Source organism: Pan paniscus, chromosome 7, assembly GCF_029289425.2.
Source record: "Pan paniscus chromosome 7, NHGRI_mPanPan1-v2.0_pri, whole genome shotgun sequence".
In the NCBI taxonomy this organism is placed as follows: domain Eukaryota; kingdom Metazoa; phylum Chordata; class Mammalia; order Primates; family Hominidae; genus Pan; species Pan paniscus.
The window spans coordinates 58,100,605-58,115,451 of record NC_073256.2 but is presented as its reverse complement, the minus strand read 5'-3'; the positions used below and the strand labels follow the sequence as shown (position 1 = coordinate 58,115,451).

The 14,847-nt window shown below is 33.3% G+C and overlaps 1 protein-coding gene across 1 annotated transcript in view; it reads right to left on the bottom strand.

The window, feature by feature from the left end:
* Positions 1 to 14,847, bottom strand: part of LOC103786903 (disintegrin and metalloproteinase domain-containing protein 18) — a 153,533-nt gene that overhangs the window by 72,763 nt on the left and 65,923 nt on the right. Inside the window, exon 13 of the mRNA XM_034965981.3 lies at positions 1,426 to 1,521. Within this exon, the coding sequence (XP_034821872.2) occupies positions 1,426 to 1,521 (96 nt within the window). The remainder of the gene's footprint in view (positions 1 to 1,425; positions 1,522 to 14,847) is intronic.

Below are 14,847 nucleotides of genomic sequence, written 5' to 3'. Positions count from 1 at the left end.
CTTACAGTCCTTGCAATACTACTAATATGCAGTCACTATAAAGGAATGATCTGCTAATAAACATAAGAACATGAATGTATCTCAAATACATTATGTTAAGATGCCTACTTCACATTTGCACATACTGTATGATTCAATTTATGTGATATTTTTGCAAAAGCATAATTACAGCTTCAGAAAACAGATCAGTGGTTACCAGGGGCTGCGGGTGGAGTCATGGATTGAGTATAAAGAGGCACAGGGAAATGTGAGAGAGGAGTGATGACATCACCTATCCTTTTTATGATGCTAGTTATAAGCTTAAATATGTTTCTTCTGACACTTGGGAATATTCACTAACAGAATTTTAGTATATTAAATTATACATTAATAGCTAAATTCAACAAAAAAAATACATAGAATATTTACATAGAGGTGATTTACCAGAATTGGAATAATAAAATATCTTGCTATTAAGGAACTTGTTTTCTTATCCAAATGTGTGTCTTGGACATAATACTATATTACTGCATTAATATTTAGTCCATATTTACTAACTCTTGTACAATATATAATTATGTAATCATTCCAATATCAATAAATACTGTTCATTTCAATTGTATGTGTATGATTTGCATTTCAGTTATCAATGAGAGTTCTTTACACATTCTATATGCTGCATATTTTGTCTGCTATTCATGCTACAATTTTTTCCGTAATCATTCATCATTTATTTGACTTTATAATTTATTTGAGAGTTGATAACTTTTTGGATGTAGTAATGTGTGTTTTTTCTCCCTTTTATCTGATAATTTAGAAGATGGTAAACTTTGTGATTTTAACACTAAAGAATAGAATCATCACTCAGAATCCATGGGCATTTGGTTCCAGGAACCCTCAGGCATATTAAATCTATGGGCACTCAAGTCCTTTACATAATATCTTGTAACATTTGTATATAACTTACACACATCTTCTCATATATTTTTATTATCTCTGTATTACTTATATTACCTAATACAATATAAATGCTATGTAAATAGTTATACTGTATTGTTTAGGGAATAAAGACAAAAATAAAAATAAACTCTGGCATATCTTTACAATATTTGCAATACTATTCAGCAACAAAAAGGAATTATTTGCTAATAGACACAACAGGAATAAATCTCACATGCATCATGCTAATGCACCTAATTCATGTTTGCACGTATTAAGTGATTCAGTATGTGGAGCCCATGCATATAGTAACTGCAACCGTACCTGTCTGAGATGACTTTTATATTTTATAGCAATTTTCCTTTAAACTTGTGTTTGTTCATGCACTCTACATTTTATTTCACTAAATTCCTTATATATTCTTTTTATTAATTGCACATTGATTCAGTTAATACAGACGTCTCTTACCACAGTTCAATTTGCTTTTAATGAATGTTGGTAACTTACCTCACACTTTGATGTACAACATGGTCCAGAACCACATTTTACTGAGCCCTTCAGTTTACATGTGTTATAATCACAGCACTTCTTAAATTGACATTCCTAAAATTTTACAGGAAGAAATATTATTACAGTTTAACCACTTAAAAGCTCTTGTTTCTTAATCTCAATTTCAATTTAATATTCTGTTGTGTACAAACTTGTAATTATACAATATAATTGTATAATTCCAATGAAGCTGTATTAGTTTACCATTTCTTTTCTTCTTCTTTTTTTTTTTTTTTTTTTTTTTTTTGAGACAGGATTTCACTCTGTCGCCCAGGCTGGAATGCAGTGGTGTGATCATGACACACTGCAGCCTCAACCAGTGAGATCCAAGTGATCCTCCCACCCCAGCCTCCTGAGTAGCTGGGACCAGAGGTGTAAGCAATCATGCCCAGATATTTTTTTTCTTTTCTTTTCTTTTTTTTTGTAAAGACTAGGTGTCACTATCTTGCCCAGGCTGGTCTCAAACTCCTCAGTTCAAACGATCCTCCTGCCTCAGCCTCACAAAGTGCTAGGATTACAGGAGTTAGCCACCATGCCAGACCCTATTTTACTATTTCTAGAATAGCCACAGGTACATGCAAGTGTAAGAACTGCAGAAATAACATCTAAAATAGCAGTTGGTCAGCAATATTCATTAGCTAAAATATTTCATAATTAACTCGTAAGTTACCAACACCAAAATATATCCTTGGGGGAATGAAAAGGTGGTTTTTAGGAGAAACAAACTTTTCTCAAGGGTCTCATGGGTGATTTGTTTACTAAGGATTCCAATTGTAAATAAAGTTAGAGTGAGGCAGTAAGTAGAATAAAAATGTACTTAGTATATATTTATGTACCATGTTTTACTATAATAGAAATAAACAAAAAAAGACTATACCTATTATTTTTAAAAAGTAAATGGCAGTCAATTATTATTCAAATAGGGGCCGGGCGCAGTGGCTCACGCCTGTAATCCCAGCACTTTGGGAGGCCAAGGTGGGCAGATCACTTGAGGTCAGGAGTTCAAGACCAGCCTGGCCAACATGGTGAAACCCCACCTTTACTAAAAATACAAAAATTAGCCAGGCGTGGTGGTGCGTGCCTGTAATCCCAGCTACTCAGGACGCTGAGGCAAGAGAATCACTTAAACCTGGGCGGCAGAGGTTGCAGTGAGCCAAGGTCATGCCACTGCACTCCAGCCTGGATGACAGAGTGAGACTACATCTCAAATAAATAAACAAATAAATTAGGTTATAACTTTAAAGAATCTTAAAAAACAAATATTGTTTGTATGTAAATAACACTGCATTTACACCATATTTTTATATTCTTAACTCTTTTATTAAACAATTTTATTTACTCAGAGATCTAGTTTCAAAGATCTTGTCCTTTAATATAAAGGCAGGATTCTTCTTAATTTTGAAATTTCCATTTGTTCACACTTTTTCATATGTATGCATGTAAATGGACGTATGCTTATATGATCAAATAATATATAAAATATAGAGCAGAAGTTGAAATTGTAATTACATTCTCCAGATTCTCTAGGGATAATCACATTGTATAATTTACTGTTTAACCTTCCAAAGTTAAATAATGCTGTATAAATGTATGTGTGTGTATATATTCTTTCACTAGTAATTAATGAAGACGCTCTCCCTGTACCACAATACTTAGCAGTACTAATTATGACCAATCATTTTAATTTGTAACAAGGAATGGAAAAACTGATCTCAAAGCTCTCATTATTACTTCTCTGATTACCAGTGAGTTTGTGCATAAATTTGCATTTGTGCAATTTTATTTATGAATTAAATAATCATATATTTTGACCATTTTGCATAGCAGAGCTTTTTTCTTTCCCTGTTCCTATTAGATAACAGAAACAGATTTTATATGATATCTGGTTGCCTTTATATATATATAAAATAAGCCTAATTTGTAACACTACGGATATGTTCTAGGTAGTCTTTGTCGAAAGGGCATTGACACCTGTATCTTCATAAATATCCTCCATTTTTCACAAATGGAAGCTCTGTTTTGTACCCACTCACCCATACAAATGTGGCTGCATGCTCCTTATTTGTACCTGTGTTCACATGTATCACTGCTAATAAATATTTTAACAAATATTTCACAGCATATAGAGGGATACATTTTACAAAAAGTAAAGCTATAAGCCTTAAAATTAGCAATAAAATATAAGAATAAAGTACTGATACTGTTTTATAGTCTTGGCATGGTGGAGGTCTTGATAATCAATACATAAAACCCAATAGTCCTAAAGGAACAAGAATATTACAAATTACTCAAATTGATAGGCACCATTAACAGACCAATTATAGACTGCAAAGAAACATTATAAAAATATAGAAAAGAGAGGCTGGGAATGGTGGCTCACGCCTGTAATCTCAGCACTTTGGGAGGCTGAGGAAGGCGGATCACGAGGTCAGGAGATAGAGACCATCCTGGCTAACACGGTGAAACCCCATCTCTACCAAAAATACAAAAAAAAAAAAAAAAAAATTTGCTGGGTGTGGTGGTGGGTGCCTGTAGTCCCAGCTACTTGGGAGGCTGAGGCAGGAGAATGGCGTGAACCCAGGAGGCGGAGCCTGCAGTGAGCCGATATCGCACCACTGCACTCCAGCCTGGGCGACAAAGCTAGACTCCCTCAAAAAAAAAAAAAAAAAAAAAGAAGAAGAAGAAGAAACAGTTTTGTCTTTTTGTTTTTTTTTTTGAGTATGGTCATATAGGCATCCTGATCATGTACTTAAATGATCAATCACAGTAACCAAAATTCTAGAATCCCAAAAGGAAGCAGGTATCTACCATAAATTAAATTGTTCAACATCACAGTCTGGGAAAGCAAACCAACATTATCACCTATGGAACATTTAAAACTTCAACTTCTCAGACCTGAACTGAAGGCCAACCTTAGAAGCAGGTCTTTCTAAAGATGGCAACTTCAGGGTTGGTACGTTAACTCTGTTTCTGCACAATATCGCATTAATATTGCACAGATTATAAATGTTTGCATTTGCTATTATTGATTAGAATTACTACTTTTTAATGCTTATTTTATATTTTCCTAATTACAGGACTGGAATTTTCATATTATTCTTTTAAAATAGCTTTTCCAGTACTTTCTTGTTAATTTTCTGTCTGGTTGATATGTCCATTGTTGAAAGTGGAGTATTAAAATCCTCTCCTATTATATTGTATTGTCATCTATTTCTCCCTCAATGTCTGTTAATATTTACCTTATATACTTAGGTACTTCAGTATTGGGTGCATTTATAATTGTTATGTATTCTTGGTGAATTGTACCATTTTCATTAAGTATTTTGTTGTTTCTTGTGACTGTTTTCCACTTGAAGTCTACTTTATCTGTTATTAATATAGCTGTCCCTGTTCTTTTTCGGTTACTATGTGCGTGAAATATAGTCTTGCATTCCTTTACTTTCAGCCTATGTGGGTCCTTAAAGCTAAAGCTAGGCTCCTGGATGTAGCATATAATTTAATCTTTTTAAAAAATCCATTCAGCCACTCTGTGTCTTCTGACTCAATAATCTAATCCATTTATAGTCAAAGTAACTATTTATAGGCAAGAATTGACTACTGCCATTTTTTTAGTTGTTATTTGGTTGTTTTGTAGATCTTTTGTTCTTTTCTTCTTCTCTTGTTGTTTATCCTTGTGATTTGGTGATTTTCTTTTGTGTTAAGTTTTACTTCCTTTCTCATTTGTGCACCTGCCATAGTTTTTTGTGTTGTGGTTATCATAAGGCTTACATAAAATATCTTATAGTTAAAATAAATTATTGTGTACTGATAAAAACTTCAGTCACATACAAAAACTCAAGACTTCACCTCTCCCCCCAGTTTAAATGTCTTTAAAAATAAAGCATTTCTTTTTCTTTGCAGATGGATTGTCAGGGACAATGTGTTTTAGGTTAATATCCAGCTTTATTATGTTGTGGGAATACACATTTATTTTCAGATTTTTTGGTATCTATAATTATTTTCAGCATGATCTAATGCATGACTGATTTTTAAAATAACCCATGGAATTTTGAAAATTATGTGTATTCTTTTTTTGATTATAAAGTTCCCTTGCTATTAGATATGCTTTTTAGTGACTGTTGTTAATTATCTGATAATTTATTAGTTGTTTGATAGCCTGAAAGAGGTATATTAAAGCCTTATGAACTATGGATACGTGCATGGTCCATGTATTTTGTTTTATATATTTCAGGGTGCATATTCTATGGCTGGATATGTGCATATTCCACGTATTTTGTTTTACATATTTCAGAGACACCTCATTGATTATATTAAGTTCACTATCTTGCCCATCTTCTTAGTTTTTACATTTTTAGTAATTGCTATTGCTTATATACTGTTCAATGTTTATAATTTGGTTTTCTTTCATAATATATCACACACATACTTGCTTTTTTGTGTATTTGCTTGTTTTTTTTTAATTATTCATTCCAATACTAGGGGATCCTTAGAAAATATGTTTGAAAATTAAGACTTCGTAGGTAATTTTCCATGTAAAAATCCAATCAATTATTTTAGCTATCAAACAACTAATCAATTATCAGATAATGTATAACAACAGTCACTAAAAAGCATAATCTAATAGCAAGGGAACTTTATAATGAAAAAAGAATATATGTAATTTTCAAAATTCCATGGGGTATTTTAAAAATCAGTCATGCATTATAATTGTCTCAAATTTCCCTGAAGGCATTCTATATTAAGACTTAGACATTCTCATTCCCCAAAACTATTTTAAATGTTTTCTAGCAAGAGATCAAGTTGGAAATGTGAAGTGTTCTTTACATTTATTATTCATCTTGTTCTCAATTTTGAAAAATATATTATTTTAAAATGTTGATTAGAGAGTATAGGAAGTACTCCTCTCCACAACTCAAATAAGAAAAGTTGTAATAGCACATCTGCCCTCCAACATTCAGGTTACAATGAAGAGAGGCATGTAAGGTACTCTCCAGAAGCATTATTCCGTTTTCAACCCTCCCTAGTGCAGTGTTATTTTTACTTAGATTTCTGGGAAAGAAATCTCAGCAGTGGTAAACTAAGAAACCAGCGTAAACAACCTACTTATTACTTAGTATAATTGTGTTTGTTTCCTCTTACTGCTGTAACCTTTAACAGGTTACCACAAACTTAGTGGTTTAAAACCATGCAAACATACGATCTAAACTTCTGTAGTGTAGAAGTCCAATGAGCTAAAAATCAAGGTGTTGGTGGGCTTGCATTCTTTTCTGGAAGCTTTCTGGTAGAATCTATTTTCCTGCCTTTTTCAGCTCATAGAAGGCCACTCAAATTCCTTGGCTCATGTTTTTTTCCTCTATCTTTAAAGCCAGTAAAGGGAAGTCAAATTCTTGTCATAGCACATCACTATCAGCTTTTCTTCTCCTTCTTCTTCTGCTTTAAAAAATCTGAGCAATTGGATGCATCTGAATAATGTGGTATATTGTCTCCATCACAAGGTCTTTAACTCAATCACACCTGCGAAGTTCCTTTTGCCATGTGAAATAGCATGCACACAGGTTCAAGGATGAGATGGGGGCAACTTTGAGAGGACGATATTCTGCCTACCACAATTATATTAATAAAACAATTTAAGGAATTTGCCATAGATTCTTTTAAGTTCTTTTTCTTTGATTTATAAATGTTTCATTTCACTCAGTTAATAAAAAGCAACAAATTATTAATTTGCATCAGCAGGAGTGCCACTGGTAATCTCAGCTCAAAGACTCCCAAAACAATTCCCTATGTGTTTTGATTACTGTAGATATGGAAATGTAAAGAGCATACAGCTGGATATTTTATAATACAATATAATTCTCATTTAATAGGAAAATATAACCTTTTAACAGTTATGTCTATTCCTGACATGTTATATTCTTACTATGACATCATTATATTTTTAATATTTATGAGGTATCATAGGTTTTTTGTTTTGCTTTTCCTTTCTTCTCATTTTTAAGACTATAAAGACTTTGTTCTTTCATGTCTTTTTCATTCAAAATACAATTTCCAATATATTACTTTTTAGATGTCCTGTTTACCTTTAAAATGAACATATCTAAAGTTATATGTTGAATACACTTCTAGAAGAGATTGACACTTCCCCAAAACAACGTGAATAGTGTCATCAAGTCTTGAGATGTTCCCTTAAACCCCTTTTTAGTAACTAGGCCAGGCACCATGGCTCACGTCTGTAATCCCAGAACTTTGGGAAGCCAAGGCAGGTGGATCACTTGAGGCCAGGAGTTCAAACCCAGCCTGGGCAACATAGCGAAATCTCATCTGTACCAAAAAGAAAAGAAAAAACTAGCCAGGCATGGTGGCGGGCACCTGTAATCCCAGCTACTCGGGAGGCTGAGGCAGGAGAATCTCTTGAACCTGGGAGGCAGAGGTTAGAGTGAGCTGACATCAAGCCACTGCACTCCAGCCTGGATGATAAAAGCAAGGCTGTCTCAAAAAACAAAAACAAACAAACAAACAAAAACCTTTTTAGTGACTACTAACCAATAAAAGGAAATGTGATCTTGACTTTTAACAGTCTATAATAGTTTTATTTTTTTAACTTACTATAATTTTCTTGGCCTTGGTTATCTTGCTCAAAATAATGTTTATTGAATTCAACCACTTTGTTTTGTGCAGCATACTTTATTTTATCATTATAACACAATTTGCTTTTCATTTTGCTGAAGAAGAATATTTGGGCTATTTCTCTGTTTTCTTTTCTTTGCTATTATGATATGAATGTTTTATGTTTTATATATACCTGAGACTGAAATTCTGGATCACAGTTATGTATGTGTTCAACTTTACAATAAAATAGCACTTTTCACTTGTGCCAATTTTCACTACCAACAGTAGTGCCTAATAGCTACTCATCCTCACCAATTTTTTTCTTTTCCGCCATTCTCATGGTGTTTTGTTGTTTCCAAATTATGCTTTCGATCTGCATTTTGGGATGCTGAGCATCGATTCACAAATTTATTAGCGATTAGTATATCCACTTTGAAAGTTTCTGTTTAAGAATTAGGTCAATTCTTCTGTCTGAAAGTCTGTCATTTTCTTACTGATTTATATGTATTCTTTATCTGAGTACATATCTCCTGTCACATTTATGTGGAGAAAACAATCTCCTATTGTATAATCTACCCTTTAAATCTCTTATCTGATATTTTATTTTATCAAAATCTAATTTGTAAATATTAGGTAATATTGACATTTAGAGAAAATTATTAGACTACATATTCGCTTATGTTTTACACTTTGTTTTGTGTTTTTTTAGCTTTACACATTTATCAACAATATATCTGAAATTAGGTTCTATATATAAACCAAATAGGTAAAGACTATTTCTTATGTACATTGAATTGTCCCAGCATCATTTTTTGTAAAGGCATCCTTTCTACACTGCATTCCTCTGTCCTTTTTGTCACAAAACAGTAATTATATTTACGTAGGTCTATTCTAGATTCCATTCTGTTTCATTTGTCTGTGTCTGTCCAGGCACATATACCATACTGCTTTAATAACTATAATTTTATAATGAAAATAGATTTCTGAAAATTTCAGTGGACCAAATTTGTTTTTTTTTTTTTCAAGATCACCTTGGCTAGCTTTGTGCCTTTCATGTTTCCATTTAATCTTTAAAATCAGCTTGTCTATTTACATATACCAACACATATGCAAATACAATTCCTGCTAGCATATGAATTGGAATTGCACTTGGGGATGATGAATTTGGACAAAAAATTACATCTTAGCAATATTAATTCCTCTAATTTTAAAACATGACATATCCTTGCATTGATTAAGTAGTCCCATAATTTTTCTCCTAATGATTTGCAGTTTTATATTTAGTAGTCTTATACATGTTTTATTATATATATTCCTAAGTATTTCATGTTCCTGGGTATTATTGTAGATGCTGTTGTTTTAAATTTTTTTCTTCTAATCATTTATAAAGAAATATTTGATTTTTATGAATTGACTATGTAACGAGTGACCTTGATAAATTCATTCATACGTGCAAATAATTTATTTCTAGATTATTTTGGGTTTTCATGCATACAATGATATGATTATAAATAATGAAAGCTAAATTTCCTCTCTTCCAACTATTATGCATTTTCTTTTTGTTGCTTTGGTGGCTAGTTTATCACATTCAATAATAAGTGTGAAAGATGACAACAGATATCACTGCCTCATTTCTGACCTCCGTGAGAACAACTATTATGCATGATGTTAACTGTAGATTTTACAGATACCCTTTCTAAAATATAGTGAGTTTCCCTCTTTTCCTTTTTTTCTCAAAATTTATTATCTATCCATTGAGATGATCACTTTTTTTACATTCTGTAAATAAACCACAATATCCCCAACAATAGAGCATAATGTTACTGTTTATGTATATGTTGTATCATTATTTTCAATTTGTTAATCATTTAGTGAAGATTTTGTGTTCATGAGAAATATGGACATATCCAACAATATACACTGGGAAAAGAACAGTCTCTTTAATAAATGGCACTGGGAAAATGAAATATCTATATGCAAGAGAATGAAACTAGATCTCCATCTTTCACCATTTACAAAAATTAACTAAAAGTGAATTAAAGACTTAAATGTAATACCTGAAAATATGAAACTACCAGAAGAACACATTGTGGAAACACTATGGGAAATTGGTCTAAGTTTTTTTTTTTTAAGCAAGACTAAAAGCAGAGGGAACAAAAGTAAAAATGGATAGGATTACATCAAGCTAAAAAGCTTCTGTATAGCAAATGAAACAATTAACAGAGTGAAGAGATGACCTAAAGAATGGGAGAAAATATTTGCCAATTACACATTTGATAATAGCTTAATATATAAAAGTATATAAGGAACTCAAACAACCGGATAGCAAAAACCAAATAATCCAATTTAAAAATGGACAAAAATCCCCTACACTTCTCAAAATAAGACATTCAAATGACAACAGATATATGAAGAAAACGTTCATCAGTTATCATCAGGGACATACAAATCAAACCCACAATGAGATATGATCTCATCCTAGTTAGAATGGCTATTATCAAAATGACAGAAAATAACAAATGCTAATGTGGATGCTGAGAAAGGGAAACGCTTGCACACTGTTAATGGAAATCTAAAGTATTATAGTTATTATGGAAAGTAGTATGAAGCTTCCTCAACAAACAAAAAATAGAACTACCACATGATCCAGCAATCCCACTGCTGGATATACATCCAAAAGAGAGGAAATCAGTATACTGAAAAGATACCTGCACTCTCATGTCTATTGCAGCAAGCACTATTTACAATAGCCAAGGTGTGGAATCAACCTGAGCCCATCAGCAAATGAATGGAAAAAGAAAACGTGGTTTATATACACAATAGAATATTATTCAGCCATAAAAACAATGAAATCGGCCAGGTGCGGTGGCTCACGCCTGTAATCCCAGCACTTTGGGAGGCCAAGGCGGGTGGATCACGAGGTCAGGAGATCCAGCTACTCGGGAGGCTGAGGCAGGAGAATAGTGTGAACCCGGGAGGCGGAGCTTGCAGTGAGCCGAGATCGCGCCACTGCACTCCAGCCTGGGTGACTCAGCAAGACTCTGTCTCCAAAAAAAAAAAAAAAAAAAAAAAAAAAGAATGAAATCCTGTCAGTGGCAGCAACATGGATGTAACTGGAGGACATTATCTTAAGTGAAATAAGTCAGACACAAGAAGGCAAATATCACATGTTCTCAATCATGTGTGGAAGCATATAAAGTGGATCTCATGAAGGCAGAGAGTAGAATGGTTGTTACCAGAGGCTTGGAAGGAAAGTGGGATGAATAGAAGTTGGTTAATGGGTACAGAAATACAATTAAATAGAAAACATAAGTTCTAGTGTTCAATAGCACAATAAGTAAACTATAGTTTAAAATTATTTATTGCATATTTTAAAATAGCTAGAAGAAAAGAATTGTAATGTTCCCAACACAAAGAAAAGATACCCCAGGTACCCTGATTTGAACATTTCACATTGTATACATGTATCAAAATATAACATGTACCCCCAAAATATGTACAACTATGATATATCAATTAAAAACACATAAAAACTATTCTTGAAATATCCTCATCAGATTTTTGCATCAAGATTATTTTATCCTCAAAGAAGTTAGGGCATATTAGGTTTTTTCCTAAGTCTAAAATCAGTAGAATTCCTTAACTTTTAAATAATTACTTGTAGAGTCATGTGGCATGAACTTCTCTCTGATGAGAGGTTGTGAAATTATAGATGTGATTTCTTTTAAGGCTATTTATTCACTTTTTTAATATCGACTCATGTTGGTGTTTATAAATACAATTTTAGGATAATTTGTCAATTTTATCTGATTGTTGTTTACTTATATAATGTGCATGATATCATCTTACCATTTTTTAATATCTGTATAGATCTTTAGTGATATTTCAACTTTAATGACCATTATTGTTGTTTTTTTAAAAAATACATTTTTTTAAAAATCGACAAATAAAAATGTTATGTATTAATGATGTACAGCATGATGTTTTGATACATGTATACATTCTAAAATGGCTAAATCAAGCTAATTAACACATGCATTGACACACAAACTTCTGATTATTTTGTGGTGAAAACACTTAAAATCTACTTTCTTAGCAATTTTCAAGTATAAAATCCATCTTTATTAACCATAGTCACCATGAACTTATGCCTCCTATCTCATTTAAATTCTGTATCCTTTGACCACCATCACCCCAGTTTCCCACTCCCAGCCCCTGGTAGCTCCATTTTACTCTTTGCTGGTATGGCTTTCACATTTTTAGATTCCACAATAAGTGAGAAGATGATGTATTTGTCTTTCTATGCCTGCCTTATTTCACTCAACATGTCCTCCAGGTTCATCCATGTTGTCACCAACTACAGGAATTTTTTCTTTTAAAAATGTCTGAGTAGTAGTCCATTGTGTACCTCTACCAGATTTTTAATCCATTCATTTATTGATAGACACTTAGGTTGATTCCTTGGCTATTGTACACAAGGCTGAAATTAAAATGAAAGTGCAGACATCTCTTCAACGTACTGCTATTATTTCCTTTGAATATACATCCAGTAATGGGATCACTGGATTATATGAAGTTCTAAGTTTTTGATGAACCTCCATACTGTTTTTGTAATGGCTGTACTAATTTATGTTTCCATCATAGTGTGCAAAGGTTTCCTTTACTCCACACCCTTACCAACATCTGTTACCATTCATCTATTTTGATGATCGTATTCTGACAGGTGTGAAGTAATATCTCTTTCTGATTTTAATTTGAATTACTGTGATTATTAGTGATTTTGAGCATATTTTCATATACCTGTTGTCCATTTGTTTGTCTTATTTTGAGAAATGTCTATTCAGGTCCTTTGCCCATTTTTAACTGGATTGTTTTCCCGCTATTGAGTGGTTGGAGTTCTTTATATATTTTTGTATTAACCTTTTATCAGATGTATAGTTTGCAAATATTTCCTCCAATTCCTTAAGTTCTCTCTTTACTTTGTTGACTGTTTCCTTTGCTGTGTAGAAGCTTTTTAGTTAGATATAATTCCATTTCTATATTTTTGCTTTTGCTGTCTGTGTTTTTGGTGTCATATTTATGAATCATTGCCAGATCCAACGTTGTGGAGCTTTTTCCTATATTTTCTTCTAATAATTTTATAGTTTCAGGTCTTAGTTTTAAGTCTTTAGTCCATTTTGCATTGGTTTTTTATATTTTGTGAGACAAGGGTCTAATTTTGTTCTTCTACATGTGAATATCCAGTTAGTAAACATCCTTTATTGTCACAAATCAATTGACTATAAATGTGTCCATTTATTTTGGGGCTCTTTGTTTCATTGGTCTATGTGTTTTTATGTCATTATCATGCTGTTTTGATTACTATAGCTTTGTAGTATATTTTGAAGTCAGGTATTGTGATGCCTCCAACTTTGCTCTTTTCACTCAGAATTGCTTGGGTTTTAAGGTCTTATGTGGTTTCTTATAAATTTTGTGGGGAAAAGAAAGACCAGACTGTTACTGTGTCTATGTAGAAAGAAGTAGACATAAGAGACTCCATTTTGTTCTGTACTAAGAAAAATTCTTCTGCCTTGAGATGCTGTTAATCTGTAACCCTACCCCCAACCGTGTGCTCCCTGAAACGTGCTGTATCAACTCAAGATTAAATGGATTAAGGGCTGTGCAGGATGTGCTTTGTTAAACAAGTGCTTGAAGGCAGCATGCTTGTTAAGAGTCATCACTCCGTAATCTCAAGTACCCAGAGACACAATACACTGCGGAAGGCCGCAGGGACCTCTGCCTAGGAAAGCCAGGTATTGTCCAAGGTTTCTCTCCATGTAATAGTCTGAAATATGGCCTCGTGGGAAGGGAAAGACCTGAACATCCCCCAGCCCGACACCCATAAAGGGTCTGTGCTAAGGAGGATTAGTAAAAGAGAAAGGCCTTTTTGCAGTTGAGATAAGAGAAAGGCATCTCTCTCCTGCTGTCCCTGGGCAATGGAATGTCTTGGTGTAAAACCCGATTGTATATTCCATCTACTGAGATAGGAGAAAACTGCCTTAGGGCTGGAGGTGAGACATACTGGCGGCAATACTGCTCTTTAAGGCATTGAGATGTTTATGTATATACACATCAAAAGCACAGCACTTTTTTCTTTACCTTGTTTATGATGCAGAGACATTTGTTCACATGTTTTCCTGCTGACCCTCTCTCCACTCTTACCCTATCGTCCTGCCACATCCCCCTCTCCGAGAAACGCCCGATAATGATCAATAAATACTGAGGGAACTCAGAGACTGGTGCCAGCGCGGGTCCTCTGTATGCTGAGCACCAGTCCCCTGGGTCCACTTTTCTTTCTCTATACTTTGTCTCTGTGTCTCTTTCTTTTCTCAAGTCTCTCATTCCACCTGACAAGAAACGCCCACAGGTGTGGAGGGGGAGGCTACCCCTTCAAAATTGAAAATTGTTTCTCTATTTTCATGCAAAATGTTATTGGGATTTTGATAGAGATTACATTGAATATGTAGATCACTTTAGCCACTATAGATATTTTAACAATATTAACTTTTCCAGTTCTTGAACATGGTTTATCTTTCCATTAATTTGTTTCCTTTCATTCCTGCAACAATGCTTTATAGTTTTCAGTATACAGATCTTTCATCACCTTGGTTAAATTTATTCCCAAGTATTTATTTTTTGTAGATATTGTAAATAAGACTGTGTTCTTGATTTCTTTTTCATACAGTTTGTTGTTAGTGTAGGAAGAGCTACTGATTTTTGTATATTGATTTTGTA